At 41.1% G+C, this 20,279-nt stretch overlaps 1 protein-coding gene across 1 annotated transcript in view; it reads left to right on the top strand.

Annotated features, from left to right (window-relative positions):
* LOC139548570 (remodeling and spacing factor 1-like) overlaps positions 1–20,279 on the top strand; it is a 47,796-nt gene that overhangs the window by 16,962 nt on the left and 10,555 nt on the right. Inside the window, exons 2-8 of the mRNA XM_071358361.1 lie at positions 8,311–8,402; positions 8,809–8,901; positions 10,849–11,054; positions 11,264–11,379; positions 11,590–14,876; positions 15,065–15,337; positions 15,639–15,743. Coding sequence (XP_071214462.1) covers positions 8,311–8,402; positions 8,809–8,901; positions 10,849–11,054; positions 11,264–11,379; positions 11,590–14,876; positions 15,065–15,337; positions 15,639–15,743 — 4,172 coding nt within the window. The remainder of the gene's footprint in view (positions 1–8,310; positions 8,403–8,808; positions 8,902–10,848; positions 11,055–11,263; positions 11,380–11,589; positions 14,877–15,064; positions 15,338–15,638; positions 15,744–20,279) is intronic.

Raw genomic sequence — 20,279 nt, 5'->3', positions numbered from 1 at the left:
CAATAACTCCCAACAGTGGAAAGTTTGGTCCTGTGCAAAATGTCCAAATGTCATCAGTTTGACCGGTTTTAAGAAATGAAAGCTGAGAAAACGAGTGTACATGTTTCTGGTAAATGAACACGTTTGTCTTGGGGGCATATTTTATGTGGTTGAAATTAGAGGTCGACCGATTATGATTTTTCAACAAAGATACAGATTATTGGAGGACAAAAAAAGCCGATACCGATTAATCGGCCGATTTTTGTAAAAAAAAAAATATATATATATATCATACACACACACACATTTTTGTAATAATGACAACTGCAACAATACTGAATAAACAATGAACACTTTTATTTTAACTTAATATAATACATAAATACACACACACACACACACAGCTCTGAAGTGACAATGATACTGAAGAGTCTGCTTAGGAGACAAATACTCTCAACTGTTTGAATAAAAATAGAGTAAGTTACCTGTGATGAATGTTGAAAACAAAAACTGTCATTTCTATATGCAGGAAATCCTATTTTAATAATGGGCATGGTAAGAATTGACGACCAAAGTGCGAGTCATAATTCCCATGACACCTAGCAAAATCTGAAAAGCGGTTCCTTCATTTATTCCATAGGATATTTTTAGATTCACTTAAAATAAGGTCTGTGTTTCGTGTAGGCTTACACCACCTTGCCAATTTTACAACTGTAGATATCCATAGGACAAGGTAACTCTGATCAATATTGGCTAAATATAAGCAAAGATAATTCTTTTTGTAGAGTGGATTTATGAAAATATGTTGACAAACGTTACCTTATCCTAGTGAGATTTACACGGGTATCAAAACGTCGAGGCGGTGTAAGCCTGCACGAAACACAGACCTTATTTGAAGTAGATCAAGACATTCTCTATGGAAGACATGAACGGTAAAATAACGAAGGAACCCCTGTCAAGTTCAGCCGCAAGTTATTACAGGAATTATAACGCGTCGACTATTTCTCGTTAAACCATATACCTTTGACTAATCCGGAAACTATCACCTCGAAAACAAAACGTTTATTCCGTTCCGTATTTTATCTAACGGGTGGCATCCATGAGTCTAAATATTCCTGTTACATTGCACAACCTTCAATGTTGTCATAATTACGTAAAATTCTGGCAAATTAGTTCGCAAAGAGCCAGGTGGCCCAAACTGTTGCATATACCCTGACTCTGCGTGCAATGAACGCAAGAGAAATGACACAATTTCACCTGGTTAATATTGCCTGCTAACCTGGATTTCTTTTAGCTAAATATGCAGGTTTAAAAATATATACTTGTGTATTGATTTTAAGAAAGGCATTGATGTTTATGGTTAAGTACATATTGGAGCAATGACAGTCATTGATTGATTGTTTTTTATAAGATAAGTTTAATGCTAGCTAGCAATTTACCTTAGCTTACTGCATTCGCGGCACAGGCAGGCTCCTCGTGGAGTGCAATGTAATCAGGTGTTAGAGCATTGGACTAGTTAACTGTAAGGTTGCAAGATTGAATCCCCCGAGCTGACAAGGTTAAAAATCTGTCGTTCTGCGGTTCCTAGGCCGTTATTGAAAATAAGAATGTGTTCTTAACTGACTTGCCTAGTTAAATAAAGATTAAATACAGGTGTAAAAAAAAAAAAAATATCGGCAAATCGGCGCCCAAAAATACCAATTTCCGATTGTTATGAAAACTTGAAATCGGCCATTCCGATTTAATCGGTCGACCTCTAGTTGAAATACTGTCTGCTTGCGTATAGTGCATTCGGAAAGTATTCAGCCCCCTTCACTTTTTCCACATTGTTACGTTACAGCCTTATTCTAAAATTGACCAAATAGTTTTTTCCTCCCTCATCAATCTACACACACTACCCCATAATGAGAAAGAATAAACTGTTTTTAGACATTTTTGCAAATTTATTCAAAGTAAAAAAACTGATCACATAAGTATTGAGACTCTTTACTCAGTACTTTGTTGACGCCCCTTTGGCAACGATTACAGCCTCGGGTCTCTTTGGGTATGACGCTACAAGCTTGCCACACCTGTATTTGGGGAGTTTCTCCCATTCTTCTCTGCAAATCCTCTCAAGCTCTGTCAGGTTGGATGGGGAGCGTCACTGCATATTTATTTTCAGGTCTCTCCAGAGATGTACGATCTGGTTCAAGTCCGTGCTCTGGCTCGGCCACTCAAGGAAATTCAGAGACTTATCCCGAAGCCACTCCTATATTGTCTTGGCTGTGTGCTTAGGGTCGTTGTCCTGTTGGAAGGTGAACCTTCGCACCAGTCTGAGGTCCTGTGCACTCTGGGGCAGGTTTTCATCAAGCATCTCTCTGTACTTTGCTCCGTTCATCTTTCCCTCGATCCTGACTAGTCACTCAGTCTCTGCTGCTGAAAAAATCTTCACGCATGTTGCTGCCACCACCATGCTTCACCGTAGGAAAGGTGCCAGGATTCCTCCAGATGTGATGCTTTGCATTCAGGCCAAAGAGTTCAATCTTGGTTTCATCAGACCAGAGAATCTAGTTTCTCATGGTCTTTCAGTCCTTTAGGTTCCTTTTAGCAAACTCTAAGGTACTGTCATGTGCCTTTTACTAAGGAGTGGCTTCCGTCTGGCAACTCTACCATAAAGACCTGATTGGTGGAGTGCTGTAGAGATGGTTGTCCTTCTGGGACGTTCTCTCATCTCCACAGAAGAACTCTAGAGCTCTGTCAGAGTGACCATCGGGTTCTTGGTCACCTCCCTTACCAAGATCCTTCTCCCCCGATTGCTCAGTTTGGCCAGGCGGCCAGCTCTAGGAAGAGTCCATAGTGGTTCCAAACTTCTTCAATTTTAAGAATGGAGGCCACTGTGTTCTTGGAGACCTTCAATGCTGCAGACATTTTTGGTACACTTCCTCAGATCTGTGCCTCGACACAATCCTGTCTCAAAGCTCTACGGACAATTCCTTCAACCTCATGGCTTCATTTTTTTCTTCTCTGACATGCACTGTCAACTGTGGGACCCTTTTATATAGACAGGTGTGTGCCTTTCCAAATCATGTCCAATCATTTGAATTTACCACAGGTGGACTCCAAGTAGTTGAAACATCTCAAGGATGATCAATGGAAACAGGATGCACCTATGCTCAATTTCGACTCTCATAGCAAAGGGTCTGAATACTTATGTAAATAAGGTATATCTGTTTTCTTATTTGTAATAGATTTGTAAACATTTCTAAACCTGTTTTTGCTTTGTCATTATGGGTATTGTGTGTAGATTGAGGGGGGAAAAATGTAATTTTAGAATATGCCTGTAAAGTAACGAAAAGGGGAAGGTCTGAATACTTTCCGAATGCACCATAAGTGTCAAAGATGACACATTACACGTGCATTGACATTTTCTCAAGAAATGTGTAAAGAAATGTAATATTTCTTAACTCCTGTTCCCGAGACAAAATGAACATTTGTTGTGTAATTTCACTGCAAGAATTGCATCATTTTGCAGGACTTAATATTATATTAGCTACATGTGAAAGGTTACAGACCTACAGTCATTGTCCGTATTTCAGTTACTATTCCATTTAAACCATATGAACTTAAATATTCTGTTTATTCATGGACACAGGGATACTCATGAGCAGGATATCAAAGGTGTATGTAAACAGCTTATCCCAAATAAGACCTTAAGTGGGATATGAGCTACTACCCACAATACTGTGCCCATGTAAACTGACCCTAATTTACCCATTTACCCAAGTCTGTTGGAGAGGATCAGCTTGAGCAAAGTGAGGTTTATAATCACTGATCTACAAATAGTATTCTCTGTCAAATAATTAGTAGAGCTCCGCCTTGTACTATGACAACTATTAAGTTTGTTTTGGTGTTCAGCAGTTTTTCTTTATTTAGTTTTTTTCGGCTGTTCGAGCAAAACAAAAATCTTGAGGCTTGTCGAAGTTCGGTAGCCGAAGCCTACGCCCCTTCGTCGGTGATTGATCAACATTAGGGATTCTTGAAATGTGGGTTGTCATTCAATGACAGATGACTAGTTTTTATTAAAAAATGTTCACTAGAGAAACACTCACCAAACATCTTTGTTAAGTAAAAATAGCCTTTGAATGATCAAAATATCACCCATAGTATTTTATGTTATTAAAATGCTCAGAATTTATATTGTACCTTTTCTCTCTAACTATCAGAAAGCCTGAAAGAACAGGCTGTGTGGGCGGGAGCTTATGTTCGTGAGCTTGCCTTGACTGAAAGCTCTTTGAAATGCCCTTGTGGTCGTTGCCAGGTAACAATGTAAACAATGGGCCACATGTCATTGATAAGGTCAACAATGGACCACATGTCATTCTTACCCTAAATAGTATGCCTCAACCCATTATTTTTTTTATTTTTTTTTTATTATTTTTTTTGTGCAAAATGCTCATGTTCAACAGGGCGGATCATAGACTGTTGGATATCAGACAAACCGCAGCAATACACAATTTTAATTAATATTGTTTTATAACTAATTACAGAATACAGTTAGTTCACTGATACACTTCACAGTAATTAGTAAAGCCTCAGTCACCTTAGACGCTCTATGAATGTACACAAAACAGCATACAATAAGTGTACTGGACAATTTATTGGTGCCGCTGCATTAGCATTTTACAAATGACCATATGTTCAGAATTGTGTGTATTGATCAGACCTTTATTTGATAATTTACAATTGGCCAGCATAGCCAAAATATTGATCAACATAAACACTCATGAGAAATTTGACTTTTTTTCTTACAGCCATAAGCCAAATATAGGCACCTGGCTGCCATGCAGTGTGCAGGACCCGTTGATTCTTACAATTTAACACTAATCTCCCATCTGAATGCTTGGGGGAAAAAAGTAACAATGTGATTATCATATTATGTAAAAGTGAATTACTTAGGCTTTAGGAAATGCAACCAATTACAGAGATTGATCAAGTGAGGAAGGGGAACCATGTACCTTGCTTCAATCAAGCAGGCTTCAGTCATCCACTTTGCTTCAGTCACCCCCAAGGTTGAAGCGGGATACAAATCCAGCTATGGCCTCCTTGTCAGGCCTCTCACACTGGGCAGACGGGTCCTGGGATGGACAGCTCAAACAGCTTCCCCACATACAACGATGGATCAAGGGTGACCTCATTGAGGAGGAGATCCAGGAGCCAGTCCACGTAGCCTGTAATGTTTTTGAAAAGGGAAATGTTTGTTAAATGGGTATTTAATATTCTGAGTTACTGTCGATGTAGTGGTCTACTCATTCGATGATGTAGTGGTCTACTCATTCGATGATGTAGTGGTCTACTCATTCGATGATGTGTTTTTGAAGTACTCAATTTGAAATATGCAATCTTTGGTTGTGCACTTTTTTTTGTGAAACTTCACAATGTTTATATTTGGAAATGTTCGTGTGCTCAATTGATGCAGATTTGAAATTAATAACTATGTTGGGTCTGTCTGCACAGGCTTCACAGCATATCCCCCCCTTTTCCTTTGGGAAAGCTGATTTTGTATCACAGCATTCCTGTTGCGGTGGTTGCCTGAAGCTGTGCAGACAGTAGATGTGAATTCTCTAAAATGCCTTTCATTACAGCTTGATGATAGTGGAAAGACAAAAGGTGATGGAAATGTTCCTATCATTACAGCTTGATGATAGTGGAAAGACAACAGGTGATGGAAATGTTCCTATCATTACAGCTTGATGATAGTGGAAAGACAAAAGGTGATGGAAATGTTCCTATCATTACAGCTTGATGATAGTGGAAAGACAAAAGGTGATGGAAATGTTCCTATCATTACAGCTTGATGATAGTGGAAAGACGACAGGTGATGGAAATGTTCCTATCATTACAGCTTGATGATAGTGGAAAGACAAAAGGTGATGGAAATGTTCCTATCATTACAGCTTGATGATAGTGGAAAGACGACAGGTGATGGAAATGTTCCTATCATTACAGCTTGATGATAGTGGAAAGACAAAAGGTGATGGAAATGTTCCTATCATTACAGCTTGATGATAGTGGAAAGACAAAAGGTGATGGAAATGTTCCTATCATTACTACCATCAGATCCTCCTCTCCACCCTCTCCGAGCTGGGCATCTCCGGCGCGGCCCACGCTTGGATTGCGTCCTACCTGACAGGTCGCTCCTACCAGGTGGCGTGGCGAGAATCTGTCTCCGCACCACGTGCTCTCACCACTGGTGTCCCCCAGGGCTCTGTTCTAGGCCCTCTCCTATTCTCGCTATACACCAAGTCACTTGGCTCTGTCATATCCTCACATGGTCTCTCCTATCATTGCTATGCAGACGACACACAATTAATCTTCTCCTTTCCCCCCTCTGATAACCAGGTGGTGAATCGCATCTCTGCATGTCTGGCAGACATATCAGTGTGGATGACGGATCACCACCTCAAGCTGAACCTCGGCAAGACGGAGCTGCTCTTCCTCCCGGGGAAGGACTGCCCGTTCCATGATCTCGCCATCACGGTTGACAACTCCATTGTGTCCTCCTCCCAGAGTGCTAAGAACCTTGGCGTGATCCTGGACAACACCCTGTCGTTCTCAACTAACATCAAGGCGGTGACCCGTTCCTGTAGGTTCATGCTCTACAACATTCGCAGAGTACGACCCTGCCTCACGCAGGAAGCGGCGCAGGTCCTAATCCAGGCACTTGTCATCTCCCGTCTGGATTACTGCAACTCGCTGTTGGCTGGGCTCCCTGCCTGTGCCATTAAACCCCTACAACTCATCCAGAACGCCGCAGCCCGTCTGGTGTTCAACTTTCCCAAGTTCTCTCACGTCACCCCGCTCCTCCGCTCTCTCCACTGGCTTCCAGTTGAAGCTCGCATCCGTTACAAGACCATGGTGCTTGCCTACGGAGCTGTGAGGGGAACGGCACCTCCGTACCTTCAGGCTCTGATCAGGCCCTACACCCAAACAAGGGCACTGCGTTCATCCACCTCTGGCCTGCTCGCCTCCCTACCTCTGAGGAAGTACAGTTCCCGCTCAGCCCAGTCAAAACTGTTCGCTGCTCTGGCACCCCAATGGTGGAACAAACTCCCTCACGACGCCAGGTCAGCGGAGTCAATCACCACCTTCCGGAGACACCTGAAACCCCACCTCTTTAAGGAATACCTAGGATAGGATAAAGTAATCCTTCTAACCCCCCCCCCCCCCCTTAAAAGAGTTAGATGCACTATTGTAAAGTGGTTGTTCCACTGGATATCATAAGGTGAATGCACCAATTTGTAAGTCGCTCTGGATAAGAGCGTCTGCTAAATGACTTAAATGTAAATGTAAATGTCTATCATTACAGCTTGATGATAGTGGAAAGACAAAAGGTGATGGAAATGTTCCTATCATTACAGCTTGATGATAGTGGAAAGACGACAGGTGATGGAAATGTTCCTATCATTACAGCTTGATGATAGTGGAAAGACGACAGGTGATGGAAATGTTCCTATCATTACAGCTTGATGATAGTGGAAAGACGACAGGTGATGGAAATGTTCCTATCATTACAGCTTGATGATAGTGGAAAGACAAAAGGTGATGGAAATGTTCCTATCATTACAGCTTGATGATAGTGGAAAGACAAAAGGTGATGGAAATGTTCCTATCATTACAGCTTGATGATAGTGGAAAGACAAAAGGTGATGGAAAGGGAAATGACTGTTGGCTTGCTAGTAGCTAAGTCACACCACAGATGAAAGGTTACCAGTATCTTTGGTCGTACATTCTGCTTGAGCTAGCTACTAGCAGCTATCTTACGGTCTGTAAACAAAACTAAAGCAAGGTATATATGTGATGACGGTTTTTAGGCAGTACATATTTCAATTAGTAAAGATAAGATGCTACCAAAGCCGGAAGTAAATCCTTGATAATGCCTGCCTCCTATATCTAAGTTTTTGACACTGGGGGAGGGGACCGGTAACTTTATGATCAAACTTTATCTTTTATCTTTACCAGCTACAGTAATTTTTCATACTTGGGCACCATACTTTGAACTGGATTCATCCAAATATTGTCAAATTTGAAGAAAATAACATGATTTAGATTGTTTGGGACCAAAACACTCATGCGCAACCAGACGATTTGATTGGAGACCGCTTGAGTCAATTAAATAACATTTTCTAGGATTTTCTACCTGCAGCAAACCTAGTGGATAATGCTGGATATACCGGTCAAAAAAAACAACACTAAAAACAACTGGCCTTACCTATACAATATCTGAATGTGATGTGTCGTTGAGATACATTGATGTTTAGCAAATTGTGCCATTTATCCCACCTCTCCCCTCAGTTCCAAAGCTCTTGGTGGACCTTCATGTGAAGTTGCTGAGGAAGATTGGCAAGTCGGTGTCCGCAGACAGATGGGAGAAGTACATTGTGAAGGTAAATAGAGCCCAACAAGGCTGGGCATTTTTCTGCACACTCGATACAGTTAGGCTTAACTTTATAGATGATTAAGCTGTACCCCTGCACACTGACTCGGTACCAGTTCCCCCTGTATATAGCCTCGTATTATTACTATTTTATTGTTACTTTTTATTATTTTTTTTACTTTAGTTTATTTGGTAAATATTTTCTTAACTCTTCTTGAACTGCACTGTTGGTTAAGGGCTTGTAAGGTCTGCACTTGTTGTATTCGGTGCATGTGACAACGTTTGATTTGATTCAACTATCAATATATTTAATTTGAATAAAAATACAGGCAGCAGCATAACTCTGGGCATTCTGAAAGATGATTCTGTATATTTTAGAGGTTAACCAATGGCTGATGGAATGTGTTTCCTTACAGGTGTGCCATGAGTTCAACAGTACCTGGGCATGGGAACTTGAAAATAAAGGATACAAGGACATGTCTGTGGAGTGCAAGACTGGAATCCTCAAAGTAAGTGGCCAGTTTTTGTAATTAGTAGGCCTAACATCTAGGGATGCACTGTTTATTTTCTATCAAAATCTCAATATTGACATGTCCATTATAGAGAGTTTGCCATATACAGTGCATTCAGAAAGTATTCAGACCCCTTGACCTTTTCCACATTTTGTTATATTACAGCCTTATTCTAAAATTGTTTGACTTCATTTTTAGCTACACAAAATAGCCCATAATGTCAAAGCGAAAACAGGTTTCTAGAATGTTTTTTCAAATGTATATATATTTTTTTAAACACACCTTATTTTCATAAGTATTCAGACCCTTTTCTACGAGACTTGAAATTGAGCTCAGGTGTATCCTTTTTACTTGATCATCCTTGACATGTTTCTACATGTTTCTACAACTTGATTGGAGTCCACCTGTGGTAAATTCAATTGATTGGACATGATTTGGAAAGGCACACACCTGTCTATATAAGGTCCCACAGTTTACAGTGCATGTCAGAGAAGAAAACAAGCTGTGAGGTCGAAGGAATTGTCTGTAGAACAGGATTGTGTCGAGGCAAAGATCTGGGAAGGGTACCAAAAAATGTCTCCAGCATTGAAGGTTCCCAAGAACACAGTGGCCTCCATCATTCTTAAATGGAAGAAGTTTGGAAACACCAATACTCTTCCTATAGCTGGCCGCCTGGGCAATCGGGGGAGAAGGGCCTTGATCAGGGAGGTGACCGAGAACCCGATGGTCACTCTGACAGAGCTCCAGAGTTCCTCTGTGGAGATGGAAGAACCTTCCTTCCAGAAGGACAACCATCTCTGCAGCACTCCACCAATCAGGACTTTATGGTGGAGTGGCCAGACGGAAGCATATAAAAAAGGCATCTAAAGGACTCTCAGACCATGAGAAACTAGATTCTCTGGTCTGATGAAACCAAGATTGAGCTCTTTGGTCTGATTACCAAGCGTCACGTCTGGAGGAAACCTGGCACCATCCCTATGGTGAAGCGTGGTGGCAGCATCATGCTGTGGAGAGGTTTTTCAGCGGCAAGGACTAGGATGACTAGTCAGGATTGTGGAAAGATGAACGGAGCAAAGTACAGAGATCCTTGATGAAAACCTGCTCTGCTCAGGACCTCAGACTGGGGTGAAGATTCACCTTCCAACAAGACAACGACCCTAAGCACACAGCCAAGACATTGCAGGAGTGGCTTCAGGACAAGTCTGAATGTCTTTGAGTGACCCATCCAGAGCCAGGACTTCAACCCGATCAAACATCTCTGGAGAGACCTGAAAATAGCTGTGCCGCAACACTCCCCATCCAACCTGACAGAGCTTGAGAGGATCTGCAGAGAAGAATGGGAGAAACTCCCCAAATACAGGTATGTCAAGCTTGTAGTGTCATGCCCAAGAAGACTCAAGGCTGTAATCGCTGCCAAAAGTTCTTCAAAAAAGTATTGAGTGAAAGGTCTGAATACTTATGTAAATGTGATATTTCTATTTTTGAAAAATAAAAAAAATAAAAAATAGTTTTTGCTTTGTCATTGTGGGGTATTGTGTGTAGATTGAGGGGGAAAAAACTTTTAGAATAAGGCTGTAACAAAATGTGGAAAAGGTCAAAGGCTTGAATACATTCCGAATGCACTGTAGCTATAATTAGGCTAGTTCTGCATGCAAACATTTCAACATATATTTCCAAACAAGATGCAGGTGGTAAAAAGGACCCCGCTTTTCACCTAAATAAATCTACATATTTTCTGTGTGATACAAAAGTTAATTCTCTGAAAATAGTGGTTGCCAGTGGGGGCACAGATCTTGTTCAGTTCACTCAACTGTGTTGTGTTGCTAGTCATATCGCAATATTCCATTAAAAAAAAAAATAATCCATATCTTGCCGCCCTACTAACATCGGATTTTTGTTTTTGCCAAAGGAGACATTTCTCATACTTTTTATCTCTCTGTCTAGCACTTATGTGAGTGCCAGTTTGATGACAATGTCAAGTTCAAGACTGCAATTAATGAGGAGGATCCCGATAAGATGCGGCTCCATCCCATTGGCAAGGACAAGGATGGCCTAATGTACTGGTTCCAACTTGACCAGGATAACAATGTGAGGGTCTATGTGGAGGAGCAGGACGACCTGGACGGGTCCTCCTGGAAGTGCATTGTCAGGTACTATGGAACTTTTGGGGGAGGGGGGGCTGTTGGGCTTTAGGGGATGAAAGAGGCATACTGTGGTACTGCAGAGCCTAAATGTCAAGTCTTGTATTCCATGTGGATTATAGATTACTTGGTTCATATGTAATTTTACCACGACTACTGAGCATGTCTGTCTGCTAAATTGGAACGACTGAATTTAATTGAATTCTCTATCTCTGTAGAGACAGAAACAGCTTGGCTGAGATCCTGGCACAGCTGAAGACTCAAATCGACCCAGCACTGTTGACAAAGAAAGAAGGAGAGGAGGAAGATGGGAACAAGAAGACTGGGGGAGAAGGTAAAGTTATATGGACAGGGCTTGTTACGTCAATAATGTCATATGCCATCTGTCTTTTGCTGTTTACTCAGACATATTTATGATATTGCATGAGTTCAGTCATTTGCCGTGGATCTATTTTATCCAAAGTAAACTAAACGTATTTCCCTGACAGATGCAGTTATAAATGTTGTACTTGTATTTTCTATTTATAATACCTTTGTCCATTAGGGGAAATTAAAAAGACAGAGGCTACCTCAGGGGATGAAGAGGACAAACCCTCCAAGGATACAGTTTCTTTAGTGTCCCCTAAAACAGAGAATACAGAAAAAAAATCCCCAAAAGAGGAATCAAAGCTGGACGAATCAGATGCCAAATCCCCATCGAATGGCCTCAAAGACAACCAAGTCGAGTCAGAGTCAACAAGACAATCCGAGAAGCCAATGGTGGATGACAAGGCCACCATTAACACCCAGGCCATCAAAGAAGAGCCGATGGAGGTGTCAGAATCCAAGGAGAGTACAGCCACAAGCTCTGCAGAGCCTCTTGCGGAGAAACATTGTGTGACGCCACAGACAGAACAGACTGAGGAAGCCAAGAGGAAGACTGCAGAGGAACTCCAAAGGGTGATGAAGAATGACCAGCAGGCCAAAATCCCCTTGAAAAAGAGAGAGATGAAACTTAGTGATGATTTTGATAATAGTAGTGGTGGTGGCAGTAGAATCATTGTGCGTAACCCATCTGTTGCTCCTGTCAAAGAAGCTCCTAAAGTTGAGGAGACAAGTAAAGAGGTCTCTGTTGCCTTGGTGGGGACTATGGAGATTAAAAGCGATCAAGTGAATGGTGATGCTCAGCCTGTCACAGAAAAAAGTGTCAATAAGGGGATGAGAGAATCTCCTAAAGAGATGGGAATACAGAGAGAATCTGCTGATAGCAAAGAACAGCAAACACAAGTTGTTGCTAGAGAAGAATGTGAAGCAGCAGAAGCTAGTGAAAAAGAGAAAGCAAATCTGTCCCTGGACATGGACAAAAAGGAAGGGGAGATGGCAAGCAATGCTGAGGAGCCCATGGAGGTGGCCATGGCTGATGAAACTAACCTACAGAAAACTGTTCCAGCCCCAAAAGCAGAGAAGGAAAGCACTGAAGCACTGAAAAAATCATCCCTAAAAGAGGCTAAATCTTCATCTCCTCTGACAAAGTCATTGACTTCATCTAAGGATGCAACAAGCACACCGGAAAAGTCCTCTGATCTTAAAGAGGAACAAAAAGTCAAGGTATCCAAGTGGGATGTGAAAGTGCGTCGTACAGAACACAAGACATCCACATCAATAGAAACAGATAAAAACCCTTTATCTAGTAAGTCACAGAAACCAGATGAAACTAAAGGAACAGATTCATCCATTGCATTTCAAGAGGTAAATTTGGCTGCCTTTAAGGAAACAGTTGTCCCTAAAGACAGTTGTCCCCTTTCTGTAGTGAAAGAGATGGAAAAAACATCCATTATAAAAGCCACAGAAAAGTTGTTGAACCCTAAAAACCCTAAAAACCCAGAAACATCAGTCATCACTAAACAAACCGAGAGACCTGATCCCATTACAGATAAACCAGAAAGCTCGAAACGCCCTGAGTCGCCAGCAGTCATAAAAAATACAGAGAATCCATCTAACAAAGAGAGTGCAGAGAAATGTGATGGTTCTAACGATATTAAAACATCTTCTGTCATTAAAAAGACAGAGATTTCAGAAAAGAGTAAAGATGCCAAGAACCTGGCCAGCTCTAAAGAGACCAATACGTCCTCATTCCTTAAAAAGGCAGACAAACCAGTTCCCAATAAAGAAGCAGAGAAACTGGAGAGCACTAATGAGACTAATAAATCGTTGGTCATTAAAATGACAGTGAAACCAGAGGCATCTAAACATACAGAAAAATGTGATACCCCTAAAGACATGTCAGCTCTCACCAAGGAGAAACCTGCTGTCAGTGCTGTAAGCACACATACAAATGTTGCCCCTGAGGTGAAGAAAAAAAACGTCCTGGAGAAAGACTCTAAGAAAACAGCCATCTGTAAAGATGAGACAAGAGCTGTTGCAGCAGTGACTGAGAAACAATCTGTCCCTAAAGACGTGGAGATGGCAGACATCTTTGAGAAATCAAACCAATCACAACTGGAAGGACCGAAAAAGGTAGCGAAATTGGGTATCCCTAAAGACACGTTGAAATCGACAATGCCTAAATACGCAGAGAAATCTGCTAAATTGGCTACGCCTACAGACGGCGAGAAATTGGCTACGCCTACAGACGGCGAGAAATTGGCTACGCCTACAGACGGCGAGAAATTGGCTACGCCTAAAGATACAGAAAAAGTGGCTACGCCTAAAGATACAGAAAAATTGCCTAAATCGGCTACGTCTGAAAACGCTGGGAAATCTGCTACCCCTACAGACGCTGAGAAATCGGCTACCCCTACAGACGCTGAGAATTCCGCTAAATCGGCTACGCCTATCCCTAAAGACGCGGAGATATTGGCTACTCCTGAAGAAGCAGAGAAATCGGTTAACACTAAAGACACTGAGAAATCGGCTACCCTTAAAAACACAGAGACTGCTTCTAAAAAGATTGTGAAATCTTCAATCTGTGAAGGACAGAAACCAGATGCCTCTAAAGAAAATGAGAAACTGGCAGACATAAAGCCAGCTGCAGCAGAAGGAGAGAAACATGTCGCCTTTGAGGATTCCAAGCAATTACCTTCTCTCAAAGAGTCTGTCCCAGTGGGGAGGAAACAGGAAGAGCCTATGGAAATAAGTTCGGAGAAGTCAACAGATGTAATTATTAGGGGACATGCCGATAAAGGCTGGACAAAGAAGTCTGTTAAAAGTGGAGAGAATTCTGAGAGCGAGCCTCAGAAGACTCAAACCTCAGACTCAAACCGCATAGACTGTAATGCACCATCAGAAAAACAGGCTACCAGCAAGAAGGCATCATCTCTCACTGAGGCTGAAGGTGAGACAGACAAAAGCCAGGACAAAGTAATCAAGGAAGATGCCACAACACAGGGATGCCCTAAAGAGAATGAGAAGGAAGATGATCAGGCTAAGAAAGATGACAAAATGGAGGATGATGGTGCTGAGAAAGATAATTTAACTGCAGCAGAGAAAACGTGTGAGGCAAAAGCAAGTAAAGGGTCTGAGAATAAAGAGGATGAAAAAAAGGATGCAGGAACAACATCAGAGATTCAAGAGGAGGGGATTCGCCTGAAAATACGAGGGATTACTCATCGAAGGAGAGCTGAGCTCCAGAGAACGGAGAGGGACTCTGGGTCCGATACTGGTGAGACTGGGAGATCCCTGAGGAGGTCACCCAGGATTTGCAGGCCAACCGCTAAGGGGGTGGAGTTCCAGGACAGGAGGCTGGAGAAAAAAGAGACCACGCCCCCTGAGGAGAAGGAGGACGAGGAGGAGGAAACTGTTCAGAGGAAACCAAGAGAAAAGGTTGATCAAGATGGACAGTCCAAATCTAAGGTAAGTTCTTTCAGTAACTGCAGGTATTTCTACATTAATATTACAGGTGGATTGTGAATGAATGTTTTTGGATCAATAGTATCTTTTAAATCAGGGATCCACAGTGTCAGCCTTCAGTAACTTATGTGTATGCTGTCCTACATTAACCTCATGAAATCCAAAAATGAGGTGATGTCTTTTGTTTTCAGGGGCGACGGAGGAGAAAGACCCGGTGGTCCAACACTCGAACACGAAGGCGCAAAAAGAATGGTTCTGGTGATGACAATGAAAGCGAGTCAAGCGAAGAGGAGAGTGAGGAGGACGACAGTGATGAGAGCTTTAAGGTGGAGAAGGGCAAGAGGAGGTGGAAGAACCGGAACAGAGAAAGGCACAGCGACGACTCTGACACCTCCTCGGATGATGACCTCCCTCCTAACGAAGATCCCTGCAAACACTGCGGCCTCCCCAACCATCCCGAGCTGGTGGGTCCTCATTGAAAAGCATTTAATTGAAATGGAATTGACCCCAACCCTGGTGGGCTGTAATCATGGTTATACTAGGCTGTATCAGTCTCATAGGGCGGCGCACAATTGGCCCAAGCGTTGTCCGAGTTTGGCCGGTGTAGGCTGTCATTGTAAATAAGAATTTGTTCTGAACTGATTTGCCTAGCTAAATGAAGGTTGAATAAAAAAATATGCTATATTCATAATATTTATCTCCACTGACAGATAAGACTACCATATAATGTGTTCCAGCTAATCCCCCTCCGTGTTTACCCCACAGATCTTGCTATGTGACTCGTGTGACAGTGGCTACCACACGGCCTGCCTCAGACCCCCTCTCATGATCATCCCAGATGGGGAGTGGTTCTGTCCACCTTGCCAACATGTAAGTAACATCCAGATGCTAAACAATCTGTACTCACACTACAGTTTGGATACTAGCCACATCACTATGTTTTGAACTAATGGCTTGATTATGCACTCCCCTACATATTTATTTGGACAGTGAAGCTTATACTTTTAATTTGACTCTACTCCAGCCTTTTGGATATGAGATTAAATGTTTTATGAGGCGACAGTACAGAATGTCACGTTGTATTTGAGGGTATTTTCATACATGCAGTCAGGTCCATAATTACTGGCACCCTTGATAAATATGAGCAAGAAAATACTGTATAAAATAAATAATACAAATCCTGAGCTACAGTATATTGTATGCTCCCCAAAAAATGGGAGAGATTATGAGTTTACTTTTTACCAAGTAATAAAACCAAAATCTCAAAGATGGCACCCCTGTTTTCAATACTCTAGCACGCTCCCCTTGCGAAGATAACGACACAGCCTTTTTCTGAGATTGTCATTTTGTCACTTTTATTGTAAATAAGAATATAATATATTTCTGAACATTTCTACATTAACTTCTCTAGGATATGTGGGACGCTAATGTCCCACTTGGCCAAAAGCCAGTAAAAATGCAGAGCGCCAAATTCAAATATATTACTATAAAAATCAAACTTTCATGAAATCACACATGAAAGACACCAAATTAAAGCTACACTTGTTGTGAATCCAGCCAACATATCTGATTTCAAAAAGGATTTACGGCGAAAGCACACCAAACGATTATGTTAGGTCAGTACATAGCCACAGAAAAACACAGCCATTTTTCCAGCCAAAGAGAGGAGTAACAAAAAGCAGAAATAGAGATACAATTAATCACTAACCTTTGATGATCTTCATCAGATGACACTCATAGGACTTCATGTTACACAATACATGTATGTTTTGTTTGGTAAAGTTCATATTTATATCCAAAAATCTGAGTTTAGGCGGGACGCTACTGTCTCACTTGGCAAAAAGCCAGAGAAAATGCTGAGTACCAAATTCAAATTAATTACTATAGAAATTACTATAAACATCAAACTTTCATTAAATCACACATGAAAGATACCAAATTAAAGCTACACTGGTTGTGAATCCAGCCAACATGTCAGAATTCAAATAGGCTTTTCGGCGAAAGCAAACAATGCTATTATCTGAGTTAGCACCATTGTAAACAAAGAGAGATAAGCATATTTCAACCCTGCAGGCGCGACACAAAACGCAGAATTAAAAATATAATTCATGCCTTACCTTTGACGAGCTTCTGTTGTTGGCACTCCAATATGTCCCATAAACATCACAAATTGTCCTTTTGTTCGATTAATTCCGTCGATATATATCCAAAATGTTCATTTTGGACAAACTACTTTTGTAATACAACTAGGTCTTTTTTTTAAACATTAATAATCGATAAAATTGAAGACGGTATGATCTGTGATCAATACAGGATTAAAGCCAACTATAGCTAGCTTTCTGGTCACGCGCTTCTATCTAACAGGACACTTCAAGTGACTCTCGTTCAAGATGGCCGTACTTCTTCATTACACAAAGGAATAACCTCAACCAATTTCTCAAGAAGTGAGAAATCACAGTGCCATTCGTTTTGTTACTAAAGCACCTTATACGACCCACCACTGCGACCTGTATGCCCTAGTCGGCTGGCCCTCGCTACATGTTCGTCGTCAGACCCACTGGCTCCAGGTCATCTACAAGGCTATGCTAGGTAAAGTGCCGCCTTATCTCAGTTCACTGGTCACGATGGCTACACCCACCCGCAACACGCGCTCCAGCAGGTGTATCTCACTGATCATCCCTAAAGCCAAAACCTCATTTGGACGCCTTTCCTTCCAGTTCTCTGCTGCCTGCGACTGGAACGAATTGCAAAAATCTCTGAAGTTGGAGACTTTTATCTCCCTCAACAACTTTAAAAATCTGCTATCCGAGCAGCTAACCGATCGCTGCAGCTGTACATAGTCCATCTGTAAACTACCCACCCAATTTACCTACCTCACCCCCCATACTGCTTTTATTTATTTACTTTTCTGCTCTTTTGCACACCAGTATCTCTTCTTGCACATGATCATCTGATGATTTATCACTCCAGTGTTAATCTGCTAAATTGTAATTATTCGATTTATTGCCTACCTCATGCCTTTTGCACACATTGTATATAGATTCTCTTTTTTTTCTACCATGTTATTGACTTGTTTATTGTTTACTCCATGTGTAACTCTGTGTTGTCTGTTCACACTGCTATGCTTTATCCTGGCCAGGTCACAGTTGCAAATGAGAACTTGTTCTCAACTAGCCTACCTGGTTAAATAAAGGTGAAATAAAAAAATAAAAAAAGACTGTTGACATCCAGTGGAAGTGGTAGGAACTGCAAGCAGGTCCCTTTAGAAATCTGGTTTCCCAATGAAAACTCATTGAAAAGAGTGACCTGAACAAAACAAAAAAATCTGAATGGTTTGTCCTCGGGGTTTCGCCTGCTAAATAAGTTCTGTTATACTCACAGACATGATTCAAACAGTTTTAGAAACTTCAGAGTGTTTTCTATCCAAATATACTAACAATATGCATATCTTATCTTCTGGGGATGAGTAGCTGGCAGTTGAATTTGGGTATGCTTTTTATCCAAACATAAATGCTGCCCCCTATCCTAGAGAAGTTAATGTGGATGCTACCATGATTACGGATAATCATGAATGAATCGCGAATAATGATGATTGAGAAAGTTAGATGCACAAAGATCATCACCCCAAAACATGCTAACCTCTCACCATTACCACTAGTGAATAATGATGAGTGACAAAGTTAGAGGCATAAATATCATACCCCTAAAAAATGCTAACGTTATTGGTAATGGTGAGAGGTTAGCATGTTTTAGGGCATGACCTTTGTGCATCTAACTTTCTCATTCATCATTATTCGCGATTCGTTCATGATTATCCGTAATCATGGTAGCATCCACATTAATGTAGATGTGTTCAGAAACATATTCTATTCTTATTTACAATAAAAGTGACTTGAAAATGACAAAACAAACCAAAACAAGCTGAAATTGCATCCAACAAGTATGTAGAGTCACTTGATGTTAGGAATATGGGACCAAATACTAAACTTTTGAATAAATGTAATACACTATCAGTGAATTGGTCCAAATACTTAGGAAATCTTAAAATTGGGGGATTAGATAAATAAAGTGCTTTAATTTCTAAATGGTAAAACAGATGGTGCCTAAAAGTATTCACACCCCTTTTTCAAAATGTTCTTGTTATGCTTTAGTCACATAATAAGTTGCATGGACTCACTCTGTGTGCAATAATAGTGTTTAAAAGGATTTGTTTATGACTAGCTCATCTCTGTACCCCACACATACAATTATCTGTAAGGTACCTCAGTTGAGCAGTGACTTTCAAACACAGATTCAGCAACAAACACCAGGGACGGTTTACAATACCTTGCAAAGAAGGGCACCTATTGGTAGATGGTCAAAATAAAATAAAAAGCAGACATTGAATATCCCTTTGAGCATGGTGAAGTTATGAATTACACTTTGGATGGCGTATCAATACACCAGGTCACTACAAAGATACAGGTGTCCTTCCTAACTCAGTTGCCGGAGAGGAAGGAAACCGCTCAGGGATTACGCCACAATTTTACCATGTGGCCAATGGTAACTTTAAAACAGTGGCAGAGTTCAATGGCTATGATAGAACTGAGGATGGATCAACAACATTGCAGTTACTCCACAATACTTACATAATTGAGAGTGAAAAGGAAGCCTGAACAGAATAAAAGTATTCCAAAGAACGTGTCCTGTTTGCAACAAGACAATTAACATTTTGTCCTGAATACAAAGTGTTATGTTTGGGGCAAATCCAATACAACACACTGCTGAGTACCATATTTTCAAGCATAGTGGTGGCTGCATCGTGTTATGGGTATGGGAGGACTGGGGACTTTTTCAGGATAAAAGTGAAATGGAGATAAGCTCAGGCAAAATCTTAGGGGAAACCCTGGGTCAGTCTGCTTTCCACCAGACACTGGAAGACAAATTCACCTTTCAGCAGGACAATAATCTAAAACACAAGGCCAAATCTACACGAGTTGTTTACCAAGAAGAACATTTAGGTTCCGGACTGGCTGATTTACAGTTTTGACTTAAATCTTCTTGAAAATATATGCCAGACCTGAAAATGGTTGTCTAGCAATGATCAACAACCTTGAAGAATTTTGAAAAGAATAATGGGCAAATGTTGCACAATCCAGGAGTGAAAACGTCTTTGACTTACCCAGAAAGACTCACTGCTGTAATCGCTGTCAAAAGGTGCTTCTACAAAGTGTTGACTCAGGGATGTGAATACTTATGTAAAATTGATTTCTGTATTTAATTTTCAAGAAATGTGTAGAAGAAAAATCTCAACATGTTTTCGCTCTGTCATTATTGGGGTATTGTGAGTGTGTGTAGATGGGTGAGGGGAAAAATAATAATTTAATCCCTTTTGAATTCAGGCTACAACAAAATGTGGAATAAGTC

The sequence above is a fragment of the Salvelinus alpinus genome, chromosome 1 (assembly GCF_045679555.1).
Source record: "Salvelinus alpinus chromosome 1, SLU_Salpinus.1, whole genome shotgun sequence".
In the NCBI taxonomy this organism is placed as follows: Eukaryota; Metazoa; Chordata; class Actinopteri; order Salmoniformes; family Salmonidae; genus Salvelinus; species Salvelinus alpinus.
This window is presented reverse-complemented; position numbering and strand designations above follow the sequence as displayed.